Source organism: Sarcophilus harrisii, chromosome 3, assembly GCF_902635505.1.
Source record: "Sarcophilus harrisii chromosome 3, mSarHar1.11, whole genome shotgun sequence".
Lineage (NCBI taxonomy): Eukaryota > Metazoa > Chordata > Mammalia > Dasyuromorphia > Dasyuridae > Sarcophilus > Sarcophilus harrisii.
Genome location: NC_045428.1, coordinates 163,235,474 through 163,258,465, shown reverse-complemented (window position 1 = coordinate 163,258,465; position 22,992 = coordinate 163,235,474). Strand labels below are relative to the sequence as shown.

At 34.9% G+C, this 22,992-nt stretch overlaps 1 protein-coding gene and 1 long non-coding RNA gene across 6 annotated transcripts in view; one reads left to right on the top strand and one right to left on the bottom strand.

Moving 5' to 3' along the window:
* ARHGEF7 (Rho guanine nucleotide exchange factor 7) overlaps positions 1-22,992 on the bottom strand; it is a 319,978-nt gene that overhangs the window by 68,415 nt on the left and 228,571 nt on the right. For all 5 annotated transcript variants that reach the window (XM_031958722.1, XM_031958725.1, XM_031958724.1 and 2 more), the window contains exon 9: positions 20,520-20,642. In XM_031958722.1, the coding sequence (XP_031814582.1) occupies positions 20,520-20,642 (123 nt within the window). The remainder of the gene's footprint in view (positions 1-20,519; positions 20,643-22,992) is intronic.
* Positions 1-22,992, top strand: part of LOC116422282 — a 108,683-nt gene that overhangs the window by 51,703 nt on the left and 33,988 nt on the right. The gene's annotated exons all lie outside the window — the stretch shown is intronic.

The window sequence follows — 22,992 nt, the reverse complement described above, 5'->3', positions numbered from 1 at the left end:
AGGCTCCCTGGTCAGAATTCTCTGAGTCCTGGTATCTGAAACCACCACCAAAGGAATAGCCTGGTACCAGTCACTCCAACTTTCAGTAGGTTCTGTCCAGAAACTGCCTGGGAAGAATTTGGGTACCCCTGGCAGCATCAAGAAAACCAATAAGTCTCTGTACTTGATATGACCACCATTCTCTATCTCAATTATGGATATATATTAGCTATGAAATTTATGGCAAATTATTTTATCTCTGCTCAGTTTTCTGATTTCTCAAGAGAAAAAAATAGTTGTTGTAAAGACCACATGATTGCAAAAGTGCTTAGCATAACATGCTATATGAATGTTAACTGCTTTATTGGATATAATTGCTTCATATTTGATAACTTTATGGGTTTTTTTTTTAATGTGAACAACAGATAAATGATATCTAAGTGTGTGTAATTTGGAAATTTGTTTGAGATATGATGAAAAAAGCAATTTTAAGGGAAAGCCTACTAAAGGGATCTATTTGCACCAATAGTGTTAAAAGAAGGGTCTGTAACTTAAGGAAAACAGAAAAGCAGTTTGCTACTACTTTAAAAACTAATCACCACCCTCTATTCACTCCACATGCTAATTACCTCCCAACAAGGTAAATTTATCCACCATATATACCCTATCAAACCAACATTCACCCGAGAACACATGCTAGTAGCACTACACATCCTGCCCCTCCTAATTATTTCCATCAGCCCCAAACTCTAATTATCTAGGGTCAGACTTCTGAGGGTCCTGCAGTAAAAACTGGAATCTTACTTCTTTTCCTGGCTCACAAAAGAGAAATGATTAGAAAATAACCAAATTGCAATTCAGTTTATTTAGAACATTTAATCAAAATCTAGGGAATCTTGTTAACAAACTAAAATTAAGTAAATTTTAAAATTTGTTCTATCTCAATTTTAAGAATTGTTTTGTCCCTAAAACAAAAGGGAAACTTATTTATAGTTTTTAAACAAGGAATGCATTTACCAAGAATCTATAAGCCTATATAATGATTGATCCTTTGCACTAGGTTAAGTTTAAACATATAAAATATGTTAAACAAAATCTCCTATGTGTGTAAATCCTGGTAAATATTTAAAATAATGTTTCTAGCCCTAAGCTGCAATTGGTAGAATTTGCTACTCTTGGGACCGTGATTGATATTCTTTTGAGTTCTGAATTTGATTATCTGATCATTAAGTCAGTAACCCACCATAATGTATGAGAAATGCCATAAATTACTCAGAGAATGACTTCCTGAAATGTCTAGGTAGACCTCTTATCTGGGTAAGAATTAGGAAGACAACCTTAGCCTCTGCTTAAGTGGAGATCCTTCTGACTCAGTTTCCTAGTTCTATTTGTTTCCCACCTGAATATTCTTGAGTCTGACTATGAGGTAGTTATTACTATATTATCAAGCTGTCAAACAAATCTAACTAAGGATGCTTTGTCCTGTCATGCATGTGCTCTTAGGCTGAGGCCTAAAGGACTTATTTTAATGCTATTATAATTATGTCCCTGCTTTTTCTATAATCAGAACAAATGGTCAGTAGAAGCCATGAGCCCAATACAAGTATTCCAGGGGGCACAATGTTTTCTACTCTCAATCTTAAAGATGCTTTCTTTTGTATACCATTGCATAAAGACTCACAATTTTTTTTTGCCCTTGAAGGGATAAAACCAGGGGAATGCAAACCCCCACCAATGCACATGGACAGTATGGATTAGGTGGTATCTTGATCTGTAACTCCACCCCAGAGGCTTCTCTGACTGCAGCCATACAAACCCTTAATTTCCAGCCTCCCTTGCAGCCCATGCAGGGCTATAAAGTTCTTTGTTTAAAGGCCCACACAGTCTTATTAGTTTGTTAAGATCCCAAAAGCTAAACTAATCTCTTGCTCTGGCTTTAGCCCTACCTAATGAAAAGTTGGGCCAAGCTCTAGGACCTTGACTCAGGCTCTTGAACTTTATCCCAGACCCATTGTTTACTTCTCAAAGAAATTTGGTGTCTTTGAGGTGACCCTCCTGCCATAGAGCAGTGGCTGCTCTGGCCCTTCTAATTGAGGAAGCCTCTAAACTCACCCTAGGTCAGCCATTGGAGGTTTAACCCCAAACATTTTGGAAGCCAAAGGTCATCAGTGATTTGCTCATGGGAAGCTTTATATCAGGCTCTCCTGCTAGACACCCCTGACCTGACTCTCCAGGTGTGTCACACTCTCAACCCTGCCACTCAGCTACCTGACAACAATCAGGTGGGTGACATTACAACCCAGATAGTGAATGGTTTACAGATGGGGTCCAGTTTTCTTGAAAATGAGGAAAGGAAGGCAGGTTATTCTGGGATGGTGACCCTCAATAGCATCCGGGAGGCTAAGCCACAGGTTGAACTCATTCCCCTTACTGAAGCCTCTGGAACTAGGGAAAGGAATGAGAATGAACATCTATACTGACCCCCAATATGCTTTTCATATTTTGAATGCTCTTGGGGTTATATGAAAAGAAAGGGGACTTTTGACAGCAAAAAGTCCTCTTATCAAATATGTAAGGGAAACTGGCTTGCAGATTCAGCTGCCCGTGCTGCTGCCTATTTGCCCCTGCCAGGGCACCTTTACTTCCCCAGCTTGGGAAAAAAGGGGGACCCATCCTTTCTTCTTCACCTCAGGCTGGCTTCTAATCCCAGAGGCAAGTCAGTGAGAACTTCTTTCTGGCTGTCCAGCTCTTTGCAGAACCATAATGGCCCAGCCTTCACTAACTCACAAGGTGGCTGAGGCACTTAAGCTTAGCTTACTTTTTTGTTATTTTCCACTTTTTCCAGGTTTACCTTCAACAACATTCCAAGAATGAGAGCTTTCCTTCAGCTCAGGAGAGCTGGTGTCACTCATTCTGGGTCCCTGCCAGTGGGGAGATAACTCCTTGGTCTTAGTTAGTGGGGAAGTTCAGGATTGTTGGGTGGGCCCTCAGCATCCTCAAGGCAGCCCACATATGCAACCTGACACATTATTTGCAAAGAACCCATTCCCAAATGTCATCATCCCCACCCGGGATGCCACTCTATCTGTACTAGCTACCCACTCCCAGGGGAATAACTTTAAGCTAACTATTCCCTATCTTCTTGCCAGAAAGGATCTCTTACCTACATAATAATTGTGGGACACCCATTCCAAAATTATTCTGGCAAACTCACTCATAATGCTTCTAAACCACCTTCCTTGAAGCTTCTTCATCAACCACCTGAGAACTAACATTCCCCATCCTGATGCCAGCCAGTGGAAACTTCTCCATGGCCTACACCAAGCTACTCACTTGAAAAACCATGCTCTCTGATCCTTGTGATTACAAGCTAGGAGAAACAAACAGATCTGTCAAATATGCCCAGTTTGTGAAAGGGCTGCTCACCCCCCCAAATATGCCCAGTTTGTGAAAGGGCTGCTCACCCCCCATCCTGAAGCTTATTTGGAGGAGGGGTACATACTGAGGGAAGAACTGGCATATGGATTTTACACATATGCCTTCTCTCAGGGGCTTCAAACTGCTTTTTGTTTTTGTTGTCACCTTTACTAATTGAGTAAAAGTCTTCCTTGAAGGCTCAGGTTTTTGCTAAAGGAGATCAAACCCATTTAAGATTAATTATATTTCCACTCTACATGTCATCCTCTCTAAAATGCATACAAATGTTTAATCATGTTGCTTATACCCTAGGTCATCTAAGTGTTCCTTTCACTATGTATAAAGCCACTGCTTCAGACACTGCCCTCACCCCTTCAAGAAGCCAAAAGCGGGGATTTGGGGAACAACATTCTTTACTATTTATCCTAGGAAAAGCTGTTTGGATGAGAGGCATTCATGATAGCCTCATCTCTCTATCCCACCCCCCTAGCCTTCCTCTGGGTGGGGTTCCCAGCAATTGTCCCTACTAACTCCACTTTTAATTATTCTTTTTGATCCTATTTGGCTCCTGCATTTTTAACCTACTTGTGAGATTTGTTTCCTCCAAGCTCCAAGCTATGAACTTCCAACTATTTGTTCATCCTGAATACCACTGGCTAACTGATTCTGATACTCAGCATCCCACTGAATGCTGCTGCCACCATTTTGTCTCCTCTCCTCAACCTGTACCCCCACTGGGCAGGGACAACTCTCCCTCTGCTCCTTATCAACACGAAGTAGTTCCAGAAGATGAAACCTGTATCTCTTTGTCCCAAATGAATTTGGGATACAAACTGCTTGAGAGGGGAAAATGATATGGTATAGCTTCTAGGAAAATATTTTGGTAGTTTTGTGGTCCCCTGACTTTGGGGGGCTTCTGTTCTGGCAATCATCTAATCCCAAAATCCTTGGGCTTTGCTCCTCCCCCGCCCAACCTAGGAATACTATTGTTATGACAATCTGCCTGATTCTGGAGACCACTCCTCAATTCATTGCTGACTGATAATCTTATCAGACCGAACCAAATTCTGGAGAACACTCCTCATTCCTACCTATGAGCCACAGAATTATCATATCAATGATAGAAAGCTGGATAAATGTGTCTCCTTTGCTTCTCTGCTAATTTCTTTTGGCCATTCAGCCCGCTTTGTAATGGCATTCCAATTACAATAAATTTTGCCCCTTGACTAGGAAATGGGTTCAAGCCTGAAAATTCTTTTGAGACAACTCACAACACCAATCTATGACCCCCAAACTTCTGGGGTCCCCTTTCTCAACCTCAACAATTATGGAGTTTAGTTTCATCATCTATAAGATTAGCATCTTGGGAAAAGATGATCTTTAAGGGTCTGATCCAATTTTATAACTCTAATTTCATCATCATCATTGAAACAGCCACTGATCTCCCTGATTATACACACACAAAATAGGGGAAGGGGGAAGAAGAGATAATGGCCTCTGTTTAATAAATATTAAAATGTTTAAATAAACATCTTCTATTATAGCTTTCACTATACACATGGCACAGTAAGAAGAATACTGATAGATAATAAGAATTCAAATGCTGACAATGCCCTTAAAAAAAAAAAGGCTTTTTCATGTCTCTGAATCTTCATCCTCTTATTTGTAAAATGGTGGGGGAATGACCAGTGATGAATGTTCACAAAAGTTTCCTCCAACCAAAATCCTAAGATCCTTTCTTAAATAGATTTTGTTGGGATGTTAAACATAGATGACCTTCCGATTTTACAGCATGTAATTCTTATCACAAGACAACAGTAACTAAAGTACCTGCCTAAATCAAGGAAGAAAGAATGCCATCACTATATTAGTTCCTATTTTCCTTTGATGCTGCAACCTCTACCAGCCCTGTATCTCAAAGTTTGTGACTGGACTGCAAAATACTTTATAGCAAGAATGGAGTAAATAAGCAAAGATATCATTAATTTCATCTCCAAAACCTTATTTTTATCATAACCTTATTCATAATGTCTGATATGAAAAAAGTCTGGTTTTCTCTATGCAAAGTTTTTTTTTTTTAAAAAAACCAAAGCAATCAACACATCCTCTTAATAACATTTTCCTCAGAAAACTATATTTAACAGCTATTAAATATTAAATATTGGGTGGTTCTCTTCCATTATCAATACAGATCAATGTACAGAGAGGAATATTCATGAGATGGAAACAGCACTCATCTATGCCTTTGTTTAAGTTAAAAAAAAAAAAAAAGAACCATATGTTAGCACATCAGGAATATATTAATAATGTTTATTTAAATACAGCAAATAGAATGTTTTCTGCCTAATTTAATAGTAGAAGATTTATTTAGAAAGCTTTCAAATCCACAGTATACATCAGCAATTTCAAATCTATGTTCTAAATGAGCTGTTCTCAGTTAATTCTACATCAAGTAGAGGCAGCACTTAAACAAACCCAGATTTTCAGCAGTTAATGTCTAGATGAGGAGAAATAAGATCTTTGTACAATATTAGAAGCCATGGGTGTTGAGTTTAAAATTCAGTGGGAATTTTAAAATCCTTTGCAATTCATTGTGTTAAGTTTTATTTATTTACTTCTATGCTGAATTAAAACACTCTCTCTCTCTCTCTCTCTCTCTCTCTCTCTCTCTGCATGCTGTTCATAGCTATTTTGAAAAGACAATGGCTCTTTTCAGTTCACTTAATTTCTACTGGCACTAGAAAGTACTGTACAGTGTATCTTCCTCTGTATTTACTGAATTGACACTGTGAAGCACAGAAAAGAAACAAAGGGAGCACAGAAAAAAAAGATCATCTTTTAGCTGAACAAAAACGTAACAGAATGTTTGGGGGGAGGGGGCTTGGAGAAAATAATTTAAATCATTTTATGGTACAAATTATTAAACTTGCAATTCAAAATAGTTTGTGAACATATATCACAGCTGATTTAATCAAAAGAAATTAATTTGGGGAAAATATAGTTTAGTTAAGATGTTCATAGGATTGGAGAATCCAAAGTAGAGTTAGGATAGTTTGCTATGGAAAAATCTTTATAATATCTATTCCAAAATGACCTTGAGAATTCAAGTAAGTCTTCTTTAGATTTCCTTTAAGTCAAATTACTTCCAATGCTACCAAAAGCAAAATCCAACATTTTAGAATTACATTGATGATTCCCACTAGAGCCATAATATCTTTCACAGTGGTCTCACCATCTTAAAAAATTTAGGTATATAGGGTTTTTATGTTCAAAACATGAGACCAGTAGCCTCAAAGCTGGTAATCAACTACATTTTTAAAAATGGCCAACTACTTCCAAAGTCAAATAAATATAAGACTTACACTCCTGAAGCTGGGGTTGGCTTGTAGTAAACAGACTGTGAGCTCTCACTGCTTACAGGTCTGAGAAGAGCACATAGGCAACGCATCTTGACAAATCTAGGGGGAGTTTTTGGCTCCCTTAGTGATTTTTCTGTCTTTTTAGGGCTCTGAATTCCTTAGGGCTGAGCTTCAATGGCTTCTGACTTTAGGACTGTTTCTCAAAGAATGACATCAGCGGTTACACTGCAAGGCTCTGGGATATACCAAGTGGAGGAGGGACAAAGAGTTTCCTGACTCAGAAAATTATCTGTATTCCATGCTCCAGTTATTTTGAGAAAATGCTATGTTTAAGTTTCACAGATTTATCTAAATAGCTATTAAGGTAATGGTACAGGGGATAAACACAGCATTTGCTGGAAAAACATTCCCTTTAAAGCCCTAAAAGTTTCCCAAAATGTTAGTGGCTCCAAAAGATTTCAATTTCAGAACAAATGTCTCCCTTCTTTGAAAACTAACTGTCCCCACCAAAACTCTCTCTCCTCCCTCCAAAACATGTATTGAAAACTTTTTTAAGTCAAGTTTTAAAAGAACCATATGTTAGAACATCAAGAATATATTAATAATGTTTGCTTAAATACAGCATATATAATGTTTTGTGCCTAATTTAATAGTGGAAAATTTATTTAGAAAGCTTTCAAATATACAGTGTACACCAGTAGTTTTAAGTCTATGTTCTCAATAAGCTGTCTTCGGTTAATTCCACATCAGCTAAACTAAAACAAACCTAGATTTTCAGCAGTTAAGATTTAGATGAGAAGGAATCAGATCTTTATACAATGATCTCTGTGTGTATGTGTGTGTAGGTATATATGTACCTACATGCATATATATATATATATATATAATATATACACGCACATATTTGTATTAGTACAGATATACATTCCATTTATACATATAAGCACTAACAATTAATATTTATATGTCTTACATATAATATTTCAACTGAATCTCATAACAATTCTGTGAGATAGATGCTATTATTTTTCCCATTTTATATACGAAGAAATATGATTGACTAACTTGCCAAATATTTGACACAGAATTAGTGAAAACCTGAAGCAGTATTTGAACTCAGGTCTTTCTCTGACTTCAAGTTTTGTGTTCTATCCATTCTGCCAAGTTGGTTCTCTACTTGGCTCTACAACTATACTCAAATCACATAAGCTCTCCGAGTTTTAGTTTCTCATTACAGTGTTATTGTGAAGAAACATGATGTCAAACAGCTACAAAGGAGTCATAGTTATTGCTGCTATTATTTCTAGGCAACAGGTATTCTGGATATAATATTAATTGGTTATTATTTGTTTACTGTATTGTTTTGGTTAATATTTTTTAATAATTACTTCTGTGTAATTGCTACTATGATGTTCTTAACTCATATTTCTTATTAGGCTACAAAATATGCAGAGCTCTGTTCTGTTATTTGCTGTGCAGCCATATATACATTTATATATATACATATATATATGTATATATATATTTTACAAGTTCACTGATCCTATTTTCCCATCTGTAAAAGTAGGGATGATAATAATAATGTCCTGCCTACTTCACATAGTTGTTATGAGGTTACAAAAAGATGACATACGTGAAAGTACTTTGTAACCATGAATTACTATATAACCTTGCAATTGGACATATTATAAAACAGTTCTGTAGGTATCAATTACATATAGAAAGACATGAGAAAATGATTGATTGGATTGTTCCATTCACTCTAATAGTAAACAGTGCTTGGCACATAGTAGACATTTAATAAATATTTGGTGAGTGACATGACTGGTTGACATAAAACTGGTTTATATGATTAGTGAAAAATACATAAAAGATCAGTATTCTGGATCTGAAAAGGACCTCAAAAATCATCTAGCCTTATCACTAATTTCATATATGAAGAAACTTTGGTCTAGGGAAATTAACTAGTTTGCCCAATAAGGGCTCAGCAATAGGATATGAATACAAGTTCTTTGACTACATAGTTGGGGATAGGAGAGTGGAGGTGGGGACAGACATGGAGGAAAAAAACTACAGAATACCTGTTGAGCACTATTCAAATACTGGATTCTATTCAAACTGAACCAAATACCAAATTTAAAAAAAACAAAGTGATTTCCAACTTTATAACACAAACTTCAAGAATACAAAAACTGCCTTTTGGATGATTTTTCAGTTTATTCTCTTCTAGTATACAGGTAGATCAAAACAAAAAAAAAAAAAGCTACTTCCTAAAAAGAACTATGAAAGTGAGAAGGCTGGGAGATACATTAAAATGGTGACTGTTACTTGGCCTTACAGACAATGGCATTTCATAATTAAAAAGAATGATTAAGCTTTAAACTAGTTTATTAAAAACTAGGCATGGAAAAGAACATAGAGTCTCAGGGGAAAAATGACATGGAATGTGAATAGATCTTTCAAACAAACAAAACTAAAAAAAAACTAAAAACTAAAAAAATTTTAGATGGTTTTTAAGTCAACTGTAAACTGATTATCAATGTTTTCCCCCTCTGTTACTCTCTGCTTAATGAATTCATTTTTATCACTATTGAGTTTATTTTACCTAATCCAAATTAGTGTATCAAAGTTTTTCGATTTTCACTACCTCAACACATATATTCATTCACAGTACCAAAAGAGTGCTAAATCTGAATTAATAGGAGTTGAATTTGAATAAAATTCTGCTACTTATTAAATATGTGACAGTGAGGGAGGTGAATTGGAATGACCTCTCTCTGAGGTCCTTTCCAAGCTCTAGATCCTACTGAAAGAGGCAAGCAAAATATAATATAGATAAATCAATTTTCTGGTCCTAATAAATAAAGAGCTTGAAATGGACATGTGTCTTTCATTACTTAGACTTCTACACTAATGAAATAGTTTCCATAATGCTAATAACAATAGCTAATATTTTTTGGTTTAATACTCACTTTACATATATTGTTTGATCCTTACAACAATTCTGTGAGATAGGCTATTGGTATCCTCATTTACAGATTATGTTCAAAGTATACTTTCTCATTTGATCCTCTCAACAACCTTTTGAGGCAGTTTATTCTGTTAAAGATGAGATCACTGAGCTTCAGAGTTAGTGACTTAACCAGTATCATAAACATTAAGTAGCAGAGAAGAAATTCTTGGTTCCTGGTTGAGAATCCTAAGAAGCCAATTCAAACTTTCAGGGACATCAATTTACTTAAAAAAAAAAAAAAAAAAAAAAGTAAAACATAATGTTACATTTATATCAAGTCTCCTGTATTCCCGTGACCCTATAATACAAATTGCAGAATGCTGCAAAAAATATTAAGGCAAATCAATTTAACCAACAGTTATTAGATAATACCTTGCCCTAAAAGGCTTGAGTTCAACCTCAGATTTCAATAAGGAATTTTGCTAGAAAGATCAACAAGACTTTTACTTTAGCCTTCTAAAGCATTGGTTCCTAATAACTTCTTGAATAAGATGATCACTGTTGAAGTCATAATTGCACTGAAAATAACACTACTATTAAAAAGACTAAGAAATCTTTTAGAAGAATAAGAATGGCATATTCATAAAAAGTCTCTCTCTTCTGAATGTTTCTGCTTACCACAAACTTAGTGAAAAGTAAAATTTAGTAGACTGATTATAATGGAAAAAATACCAGAGGAGCTGAAATAGGAAAAGTTACCAATTTCCTTTTAAAGTTCTGAGGAAGGGGCAGCTAGTGTAGTAGATAAATCACTAGCCCTGAAATCAGGAGGACCTGAGTTCAAATTTGATCTCAAGAATTTAACACTTCCTAGCTATGTGATCCTGGGCAAGTCACTTAACCCCAATTGCCTCAGGGGGGGAAAAAAAAAGTTCTGAGGAAACGGGCAGCATGTATAGATTCTCTTATTTTCTGATCCTATATGACTAGTCTTAAAAATTTACTTGGAGAGACAGCTAGAGCATTGGCCCTTGAGTCAGGAGGAGCTGAATTCAAATCTACCCTCAGATACATGGCAATTATTAGCTGTATGACCCTGAGCAAGTGACTGAAAGAAAGAATTAGAAGATTATTGCAAATTTTCTTAAATTTGCTGAAAAGTTCAATACTTCTGAAAGGAAAGAGAAAAAATAATCGAGAATTGTCTTCTTATCTGGTGAAACTTCACAAATAATTTTAAATAGGTACTAATTAAAAAGTCATTAGGCCTTCTGTATCACATGAAGATCAAACTTACTGTTTCAAATGGAGACTTCAACTGCCTTAAAATTACTTTGCTATCTCTTATTAGTTTATTCCTCCAACTATATGACTAAAGGATTTTCTTAAATTTTCAAGGTATTAAAGAATACTTCTACTCTCTAAAGGACGCAATCTCTTATTTCTAAAAGCAAAAAACTGCTTATGACCCCTGATCCTAAAAATCTTTATTAACAATGCTCCTTTTATTTTAAAAAACATACAGACGGCATAATTTCATAGACATGGACAGCTGCAATACAAAATCTTGGGAACCATTTTTTGAAATGTCTTTCCAAATAACTGAACATATTATTTCTTTAATAACCTGATAACGTCAATAAAGAAATAAGTAATTTGGAACAACAATTTTTTTTTCTAAATATTAAAAATCCTACCTTGTGGTATACCTCAAGACAGCCAGCACAGTAACTATTTAGAAGACTGCATTTAAAAATGTTTAACTGGATAAATTCTTTTAAAAAAAAAAAAGTTTGCGGCATTTTGCTTTTTATATAGGTTCAATTTTGGAATGTCATTAGAGTACGCAAAGATCAAGCAAACAAAAATATAAGACAGCTTGAATGAATATAGTAACACCTTCAATTTTCACCTTTGCTCAATTATATTAACATTAAAGCATGCAACTTTTACAGACTATTCAGAGTTAGCATCATGTTCAAAAGTTAAAAACCCAAAATCCCCAAAGGGGGATAATTTGTAATTTTCCTTCAAATGACATGAAGAGATTTTGTTTAGGTCTATCAGAAAAGCTGGAATCAAAACAAAAGAAGCTGGCGTGTTGTTAGGAGAAATGTTAGAGAAACATTTCCTCTCTTAATTCAAGAGATATCCTTAACTGCTGACTATTTTTTAGTCATTTTAGAGAATTAGAGAATTAGACCTTCATTATTACAAGCTCCTTATAATCTCTGTAAGGGAGTTTGGGAAGATTATTCATATATCAAACAAAAATCAAAAGACCTTTGATCCTCCAAATTTCTTTCATTTCCCACAAAAGAAGCAACATAGTACAGTGGAAAAAACAGTGGCAACTGAGAGCCTGTGATCAAATTTTTCCCTTTCATATATATTTACTGGATGACTGTGAACCTTGTTGTGCTTAGATTTTGTTGTTTATAAAATAAAAAAACTGAACTAGATGACCTCTGAGGTCCAGACCTGTGGTTTCATAGACAGAAGTATCTCAAGTAAGGTACTCCCCCCTCCACCAACACAGGTTAGCACCTTCTCTATAATTATTAGACTTACGTTGTATGGCATATTTAAAGGTCAAGGGCCTGGCATGCCCAGGGCCACACAGCTGGAAAATGTCAGAAAATGGATTTGATTACAAGCCTTCCTGACTTTGAGATCAGCTCTCTATACACTATACTATACTGAAACTCTAAAGAACATTACATTTTATTAATGTATATTATGTTAGATAACTGCCTGAGATGACAATCAAAACTGATACTTTTATTGAACTATTGAGGCTCTCAAACAACTTACACTCTAATGGGGAAATCAGAAAGCACATAAATCTGTATATAAAAAGCTGCATAAATGTGAGCTACTATTATTGTTGTAGTTGGTTATGGTAACGATGCTTAGAATAGTAGTTATAATGATCTTCCATACATTTATTTGTTAAAACTAGTACCTTGATTAAATTTCCAAGTAAGGACTTCAAATATATATTAAATAGTTTGAATAAAAATATGTACAAAGATGACATATATGTTATAAAAGTTTCCCTAGTCCTCTCTTCACTGTTATTCACAATCAAAGGCTAAAACAAACAAACTTAGGAAGGCAATTTGTGATTATGGAATAAGCACTTAATTTGTTCATCTAACTTCAGTGGTTCCAAATTCCTTTTCTAGTAGTAAGTCAGATTATCCTCCCCTAATCCTCAACAACACACTCTTTGACCAATATTCTTCCTCAAAATGAGCATTTCCTTCTTAAAATTATACCAAGAATCATGGTCTGTCTTTTGTCCCAACACTCTACCACATTCTACCACTTTGTATTAAACCATGTATAAAATATAGCTGTGCATACACATAAATAAATGCACATATCTATATCTAAATAAATATACAATCTATCATCTTATATTAAACACTCTACATAAAGTTTAATACAAAGTGACAGTGTATATATGCTAATATACATATGTACATACACACAAATTTCCCTCCTTCCATCCCTCCCTCTCCCCTTTCCTCTTTATCATATCCATAAATTCTTTGAGAGTTTTTTCCTAGTATGTTTAATATATACTTAAGGAATTTGAATTAATGTTTCTGAAACGTCTGAACAAAGAAATAGTTCATGTGGGAGAAGGTCTAGGATTTTAATGAATTATAAACTGGATACCCAACTGGAACTGGACAGTTGGGCAACACAGCTCCTCCTCTTCTTTCTTTTTTATTTCTTTAATAAAAGAAATTCGTCTTTCATCTTTGCCTTACCTTTCCTCTGTCCACAAAGAGTAACATATTTTTACTAGTGAGTACTCTGCCCAAAGGAATATAAATTTTGATAGCTGAAACCTTCCAAGATATCGTAAGAGTTTATGCTAGATTTCTTCCTTAAGAACCATGCCTTAAACCTAAATCATTCTGGCTCTCACTGATTGGCCAGTAATAATTCCAGGCCAAGCCCCAGTTGGTCATAATTAAGGCACCGATTAGCTCAGAGTAAAGGTAAATGGCAATTATTTCTGTTTTGGCTAGAAACCCTGAGGGTCTTCCTCTCCCAGAGTGAAATTTTTTTCTTAATTAGGTAAAAGAAGCTATTTCTCTGTTTTTGTTTTTTCCTTACACAGCTTTAATCACTGATTGGATGTTGCCTAGGTGTCAAAGTGAGACTCTCCACAGACAGCATCGCCCTCTCCTCCCTGATATTCTCATCTCAGTAGACTTATTTCTCCTCTTACTATTAGGCCATTCTTTCTATTTCTTTTGATACATCTTCATCAACATCATGCCTATTAAAAACAGGTGGCAGACATCAAGGTCCTGAGCCCTTTTCTCCCTCTATATTATTTTGCTCAATGATATAAAATCCTAGAGATTCAATTATCATTACCATTTCTCGGCAGATGACTCTCATGCTAATACTGACTAACCTCTTTCTCAGCTCCCAGTTTGAAATTTCTGTCTTTTAGACATCTTGAATAGGATTCCCCAAGACATTTTACATTCAACATGTGTAAAATTGAATTTTATCTTTTTCCCAAAACTTTTTCTTCCTCCTAATTTCTCCAGTACTACTAAGGGCTCCATCCTCCTAGTTCTCTAGTCTCAAAACTTCGATTTCATCATCAACTCTTAAGTCTCTTATAACCCCCATATCTTCATTACATCTTTTGTACACATCTCTTTCTCTATTCTGACACTGCCACCACCCCCATGCAGGCTCTCATTACTTCATGCCTGGACTCTTACAGGAGCAATCTACCTGATCTCCCTGCTCAAATCTCTCTCTCCGTTATCAAACTTATCCACTTATCCAAACGTTATCCACCTATCAAAATGGATTTTCCTAAAATGTAGCTCTGACCAAAACACCTTCCACTCACACACCCAATTCAATAAATTTCAGTGACTTTTTTTTATATTCAAGATCAAATACAAAATTTTCTCTTTAGTTTTCAAAGTCCCCCATAATTTGCCTCTTTCCTACTTTTCCAATTTTCTTAGGCCTGACTCCCCTTTATATATTTTGCAATTCAGTGACACTAGCCTCTTAGGTGTTCCACAAATAAAACATTTCATCTCTTGACTTCACCATTTTCACTCAATGTCTCCCTCCCCAGCCCTCATATCCAGAATCTTCTCCCTCTTCATTTCAGAAAGATTCCCATCTTCAGCAAAAACCCTTAGTGCCTTCTGATATTAACCTCAATTTATGTGTGTATATTTATATGTGTATTCAGATGTATGTTTATGTATATATAAATATACATATATACATGCAACACAAGTTTGTTTCCTCCCTTAGACTGTGAACTCCTTGAGAGCAGTGACAGAATTTTTCCCTTTCTTAGTATGTCAGAGTGGCTGGCACATACAAGATGTTTAAAAAATGCAAGCTGACTGACTGAATAAAGGAAACAGGGAGCCACAAACACTTCTTGAGAAAGCGAGAGTCTTGATCTGATCTGTGTTTTAGAAATATTTATTTTGCAGATGTGAGAACATCTTGTAATGTCATCAAAACACACAATACTACAAACTTTTACCCACTACAAGCAAATGTTTTTCTCTCTTCTATTTGGAGACAATATAGTCACTCCATAAATGTACAATCTATAAAGATTGTACATTTAAAGAATTAAAATATTTTGTTAACAAATTCAGTAAATTAATTCAATAATAAATTCAATAAAATAACATCAAATCCAAGCAATAACTCAGCAAGCAGATATGAGAAAAGCTATCTTACTAACAAGCATAGTAAGGTCATCACTCACTTAAAAACCATTCAAAGCACTGATAATAAGACAAAAGCTCTGAAACTCAGTATGACTGGTTCAGTCAGACAACCTGGGGAATCTGGCAAGAAATGACAACATCTTATCCAATGTATGACAGAGATAGGATTGTTGAGAAGTGAGATCATAAGATGCTTTGGAACAATGCAATAAATACTAACAATAAAAATTCCCCAATGTTCCACAGCAGGCCTTCATCAGGGAAAAATAAAAAAAAAACTCAAAGACTTCAATTCATAGGCATCAATTAATCAACACAGTATCTTTCCAGGGAAAGACCATAAAACTTATTAAGAGACAGAGAGATTTCAGTAATTTGCCTGAAGTCATTAAATGAAGTAAGAGCCAAAAATTAAAATCCCTAAATTCTCATTCAGCTCTCCATTCATCAGAACTCAGTAGAATTTTCAAAACAATGAACCAGAATCTAAGGAAGTAAAAGCTTGATGAAATCTGAAAATAGAAGTGGGATAAAAATCTAGTTCTTGTTCCCAAGTAACCCTATAAAGTCAAATAATAAGGTACAATCAGTACCTAATGGAACATATTCCAAAACTTCATTTCCATGTTAGAGGTTTGGAGGTAAGAATGTACTTTTGCCACAGAAATATTCATTATCCTGATAGTAAGATTATAAGAAGAGTGCACAAAATTTTATTTTATGTAGTTTAGAGACTGTGGGATTCAATTCTGGGACCCTATTTATTTTTACCCTTCCCAAAAGAAATTATTAAAAGTTTACAAAAACATTTCAATTCAATTCAATTGCATGGGTCTGCAGCAAATTGACCCTTATATATGACTCAGCTCAATACAGCTTCTAGTTAAATACCTATCATGGTGGTTTTAGATGCATATGAAATGCTAGTCTGTACACAGAAAAGCGTACCCAGAAACCACTTTGAGGTTACCAGTATACTCCATGGATTGCTCTTTGTGGTTTTTAGACGCTATTTTCTATCAGCCCAGGTTCCCCTTTGATAAGTTGCAAATTCAAAAAAGGAACAAGAGTAGCTCACCATGCAAGCTTCTATGATGCAGCCAAGCAATAGTTTTGTTGTACTAGAATACAAACACTATTCTAGAAACCAATTATTATTTACAATTAGATAGCATATAGAAAAGAGTCCACGTTGCCAAAGTAGACAGAATATCAGATCTAATGTTAGGAAGATTTAAATTCAAATTCCACCACTGAATGAATGATATCCATGCACTGATATATCTATGTACCAGACATGTATGTGCTAAGCAATGGGGATACAAATAAAGTGAGATAGTCTTTATTTTCAAGGAACTTATATTCTTATATGAATTATAAAGGAGTAGTGACCAAGGGAGGCAATTTGGCTTGGGAAGTCAAAGTGAGTGGAGGTATTTGTCAGTAATCTACCACACTCTTCCAGAAGCAGCATTTTTTTATTACTTTGGAGGGGGGGGAGGGGGTACGGGGGAGGGGGGAAGGAAGTGAGAAGCAAGCTAGAAGGCACACTAACAATCATCAGCTGATGAGCAAACTAATTTCAAATTAGCCTGGAAAGACTTATATGAATTGATCTAAATGAAGTGAGCTGAAGAGAACACTGTACATTGTAACAACAAGATTATGTGATGATCAACTGTGATGGACTTGAATCTCTTCAATAATGAAGTGACTTCATGGCAATTTCAATAGACTTATGAGAGAAAATGTCATCCCAATCCAGAGGGAGAACTATGGAGACTGAACGTGGATTGGAACAAAGTAGTTTCATCTTTTACTGTTTGTTTACTTTTATTTTTTCCCACTTTTGATCTAATTTTTAACTAACAGTCTGACAGATATGTTTAGAAGAATTGCACATGTTTAACCTATGTTAGATTACTTTCTGTCTTGAGGAAAGGGAAGGGAGAAGAGAGGAAGAAATATTTGGAACACAAGGTTTTGCAAAGGTGAACAATGAAAACTATCTTTGCATATATTTGGAAAAACAAAAATACTATTTTAAAAGATTATCATCTGAGTGAATGGTTGGAAGTCTGGGGTTAGCAAAATGTAGTAGGGAACCTGAATTTCTGTTCACTGATTCACCAATCAGAATAGTATAGCCCAGGCTAATCCTGACATTTATAAGTTGTGCTGACATGGGGAAGTCAACTTCTCTGAGCTTGTGGTAAAACAAGAGAATCAAAGACCAGAAGTTATATATTTATGTTGCAAATTTTCTCAATCAAAGGAATTTCCACTAGAAATCACAGGTCCTGATGTTAAGACATATAAAGTCTTCATTAAAATCTTCCTATTATGTGATATGGAGGTAACTGGATTCTCCAAAACTATCTCAAATGCAGCATAAGCTCTGGAAGCTACTTACAAACTCCAAAGGTTTTGAGTACAAATTTGATGATGGACTAGTCTTCCAAGGAGTAACCTAGTCTAAATGAAAAAGGCACAAAAGACCAAAAAACTGGTCCCTAAATAATAAATGTTTTGCCCACAACAATTCATGAAACCAAAATACTGATTTTCTTTTGTGGAAATAAAGAACTAGAAATTAAGTGGGTATTCATTTGAGAGACACTATAGTATATGAGTGTAATAGAATACTACTGTGCAATGGCAAAAGGTATCAATAAAACATACTCAAAACAACGACTTATTAATCAACTATAAAGATTTCAAATGAACTTCAACTTCCACTGGCAGTAAATCCACATCAATGAAATCACAAATCTGTTGAAACATCAAAATAATACATGAAAGCATTATATAAATGATGTTACACAAATATAGCATATCATTGTTAATATTATTGCTACTGGTAATGATAATTATCTATAAAAGTTTCCATAGAAAAATAATGATATTGTCATTGACATTAATCCCACAAACCATGATCTTTTCCTTTTCTTCCTTACATGATTTTCCTTGCTGATTTAATCTAAATCTATGATTTCAATTATTATCTCTATGCAGATGCCTCCCAAATCTATATATTCACTTCCAGTTCTCCTGAGTTCCTGCACTACATATCCAATTGCTGTTTTCTAGCACCTGAATATCTCACTACCATCTCAATCCCTTCAAATTCTTGATAGTATAAAAAAAGAGAAAATAATGCATTTTCTGAAACAAGTAACATTATTCATTGGTCTTTACTGGTTCTAGGATAGCACATCAAAGTCAACTTACCTAAAATTTAGCTGAATCACAATACTGACAATGAATCTGAGCACTATCTAGCATTGATTCTAAGAGAAAATTGATTTCCAAAGTCTGATTGGGAATGTCTGTCACACATTTTCCCCTGTTCCATTTTCCACTCTCTCCTTCAACATCTTGCCATGGCCCTCAACTAGAAGTAGTCCTTAGCATAGGTCACTACATCTCACATTACTTCCAACTAACTTCAAGTCATTACTCCTAACACCCCAAACTCAATCTTCCCAAACCATTCTTTCTTCCCCTTTTCCTGTTCTGGCTAGAAATTGAATTAACATTCTCAATCCTGTGAAGGGGGAATTCAGAATGCCCTCTGAAGGCCAACCTTTCAACCCATTCACCCCTTTCCAATGACAAGGGGGCAGCTTCTCTACTGCATTAAGTATCACAAATGTCATAAGGACTCCTGGCCTTGTAGATAAATCTTTAGGGCCCCCAGGCCTTTCCATTTGTCCTACAGTTGAACTCTCCTAGAAATATTATTGAGTAGGAACTATTACAGTCAGTGATTAGTAAATGCTTTTTCATTCATTCATTCATTCAATGACCCAATGATACAAGTCTACCACATTCAAGAGTGGAAAGACTTCCTAACCCTAGTCAGCTATTTAAGGGGATATGGTAGTAAGTGAAGAACTCCAGCCAACTGCATTTGTGTTGCATGTTTCTACTTCTTCATTTAGAGGCTTGGTTAAAAAAAAAAAGAAAAGCATCTTATGATAGGCAAAAAGGACTCTGATTGTTATGGGTCCTGATGAGTGAGGGAAAGGATTCCTTCAGAGGTGTTGGCAGATGTTCTTCTAGTAATTAAAGGTAAGGATCGTGGAAAGTGATTAACTGTAGCTATTTTTAAGGATATCTTAAAGCACTCTGTTTTGGTGTCAAATCTACCTTCTTGCTACAATATAAATTATGCATTTTTCAAACTTTGAAACTTCTAAATACCTAGAATGTGTTCTGTAACACAGGTACTTATAAAATATGAGTTGAAAAAGATGCCCAAAAAAACTGTGTACATTTCAGACCAAATAGAATAATTTAAGCATCTTGCTTCCTCACCAAATATAATTACAATTAAATTCCATTATAATGCTAATATGGACATAATCATAAATACATACTCATGGTATTAAAAATGTGCTATATATAATCACTATATACATAAGGAAATTATTTGAACTTGGTTTAAAAAAATACAAATTCACAAATAAAACTATCTAGAGGATGATAATCACCCTGGACACTTAATAGGTTTTTTCAGTTTTTTAAAGATTGCTTTAAATAATAAGAAATTTCTTCTAGTGCATTTATTTAAGAAACTGAGACCTGGAGAATAGAAAAAGTAAATTAAAGGAAAAAGCAAGAAAATTATCATTTCAGAGATGATTTATGTCAATAGAAAAATAAGATTTGGTAAGTTAAAACTGAATATATCTTTAAAAATTTGGAAAATGCAAATATTATATGAAATGAGACAGATCTGTAAAAGACAGCTCATGGAATGTGGATAAGCTTTATAAAAAACTTTAATGATAATTTTACCCATTCTATCACATTGCCACTCTTAAATTAACTTAAATAATTACCTTCCCAGACAGCTTATTACTAGCTTTAAATTTAAGTTTAAATTTAAAATGCTATTTACCAAGGCATTCCAAAGAGCAAAGTTCAAAGATAAGTATTTTAAAAATCTGATGTTGGGGAAAGGGGGGCGGGGGGGGAGGTTGTTTGTTTTATTTGGGGGCAAAAAGTAGACCAAAGAGCCAAGAGTAACTCCTTTGAACTCAGAAAACCACATACCTGTGTTCTGTGAGAACGTTTACTGCTGATGGGTGATTGGCACAATATGCAAGGTATAAGGTTTTCATTTGTGGAATCAGATTTAGAAAGCAGCCTCCAACTCTCTGTTGAGCTTCAGGCAACCTAAAAATAAGGAACACAGAATAAAATAACCTTAAGTTTCAAAATTAAAAGAGAAGTTGCTTAAGACTAAAAATATAACATTTAGGCAAGGAATTCTCAACTGATCTAACTTATAAATAAATAAATAAAAATATGTATCAAATTGTTAAGGGCCAGAACTCTATACTTGAAACAAGGATTCTTACAAGGTGCTAAGTGGAATTGATAAGACAATGGTTATCTAGTTTAGCATGGTGATTAACAGTTCTCTATTCAGTACATGTACTTAGTACTTAATATAGTTCTACAAGATTGACACCTATTCTACAAGATTCACATTTACAAAGATGTAATTAAAATAGAGCATATAAACCTGGGACAAACTCAGCCAGATTAATTCACTCCATCTCATGCCATCATGGTGGCAGGCTCTCCTCCTTCACTTCTCCACTGAAACCAAGACTCCAGAAGGCCTTCAAGAAAGCTAGTCGAAGCCCCAGGCAAAGAGACAAGACTTTGAAGGAGATAATAAAGGATCTGGACTTTAACACGTGGCTATTTTCGTGGTGATTAATCTACTGAAACAAAGGCTGGTCCAGAGACCTCCAGAAAACCAACCAGAACACCAAATAATTTCTGATTCATATCACTGATTGAATAGAGCAGAAAAATTATGCTCACAGAACTAAACAAAGTAACACAATTATTTCCTATTTATCAAGGAATTAAAATAAAAGATAAATAAAATAAAAAGTAATTGCAACAATCTTAAAAAAACAACAACACAAAACCAACAACTATGCATCTAGAAGATTTCTAAGTACTAAACAAAATAATTATCCCCTAGAATGTGATATTAAATACTTATTTATAAAGCAATCTGGTTTTTCATAAGAGATTCATTATCCCACTCACTACAACAATTGTTTCAAATCTTCTTTTCTCTCCTCAAGCCATTCATTATATTCTCTCACCTAAAACTTCTCAAATTAGGACAATACTTCATTCTCTGCCAAAAAGCTGAAACCACTGTCCAACTCCCTTTCTCTCCTTCTGATTTTACATCTCTTATTTTCTGTCTTATGACACTCAAATATCTTGTGCCACGATGCTATCAATTTTTTTAGTTGATGTTATTTATTTATTTTTTTAATTTTCAGTTTCTCCTCGCATCAACTTTTCCCCCATCTATTAAATATATTAAGCCATGCAAATGATATTTCCATATTAGCAAGACAAGAAGACTGGGGGTACAAAGGAAAATAAAGTACGATAAATATACTTTAATCTAAACTCCATCAGTTCTCTATCTGAAGTTAGCTAGCACTTTATATCATAAATCCTTTGAAGCTGTGGTAGACTTTATATTGATCAGAATTACTAACTCTTTCACAGTTGATCATCTGTTTTAATAATGCTATTACTGTGTAGTTTGCTCTCCAAGTTCTGTTCATTTGACTCTGCCATCAGTTTATATATATATATATATATATATATATACATATATATATATATATATACACACACACACACACACACACACACCCAGGTTTTTCTGAAACCATCATCTCCATAATTTCTTTCAACAGTATTCCATTACATTCTTTTTTTTTAAATTATAACTTTTTATTGAACATATGCATGAGTAATTTTTTACATTATCCCTTGCACTCACTTCTGTTTTGACTGTTCCCTTCCCTCCCTCCACCCCCTCCCCTAGATGGCAGGCAGTCTTATACATGTTAAATATATGATAGTATAACTTAGATACAATATATGTGTGCAGAACCGTACAGTTCTCTTGTTGCACAAGAAGAATTGGATTCAGAAGGTAAAAGTAACCTGGGGAGAAAAACAAAAAATGCAAGTAGTCCACATTCATTTCCCAGTGTTCCTTCTCTGGATATAGATGATTCTGTCCATCATTGATCAACTGGAACTGAATTAAACCTTCTCTTTGTTAAAGATATCCACTTCCATCAGAATACAAACTCATACAGTATTGCTGTTGAAGTGTATAATGATCTCCTGGTTCTGCTCATTTTACTCGGCATCAGTTCGTGCAAGTCTCTCTAAACGTCTCTGTATTCTTCCTGTTGGTCATTTCTTACAGAACAATAATATTCCATAACATTCATATACCACAATTTACCCAACCATTCTCTAATTGATGGGCATCCATTCATTTTCCAGTTTCTAGCCACTATGAAAAGGGCTGCCACCAAGATTTTGGCACATACAGGTCCCTTTCCCTTCTTTAGTATCTCTTTGGGATATAAGCCCAGTAGAAACACTGCTGGATCAAAGGGTATGCACAGTTTGATAACTTTTTGGGCATAATTTCAAATTGCTCTCCAGAATGGTTGAATTC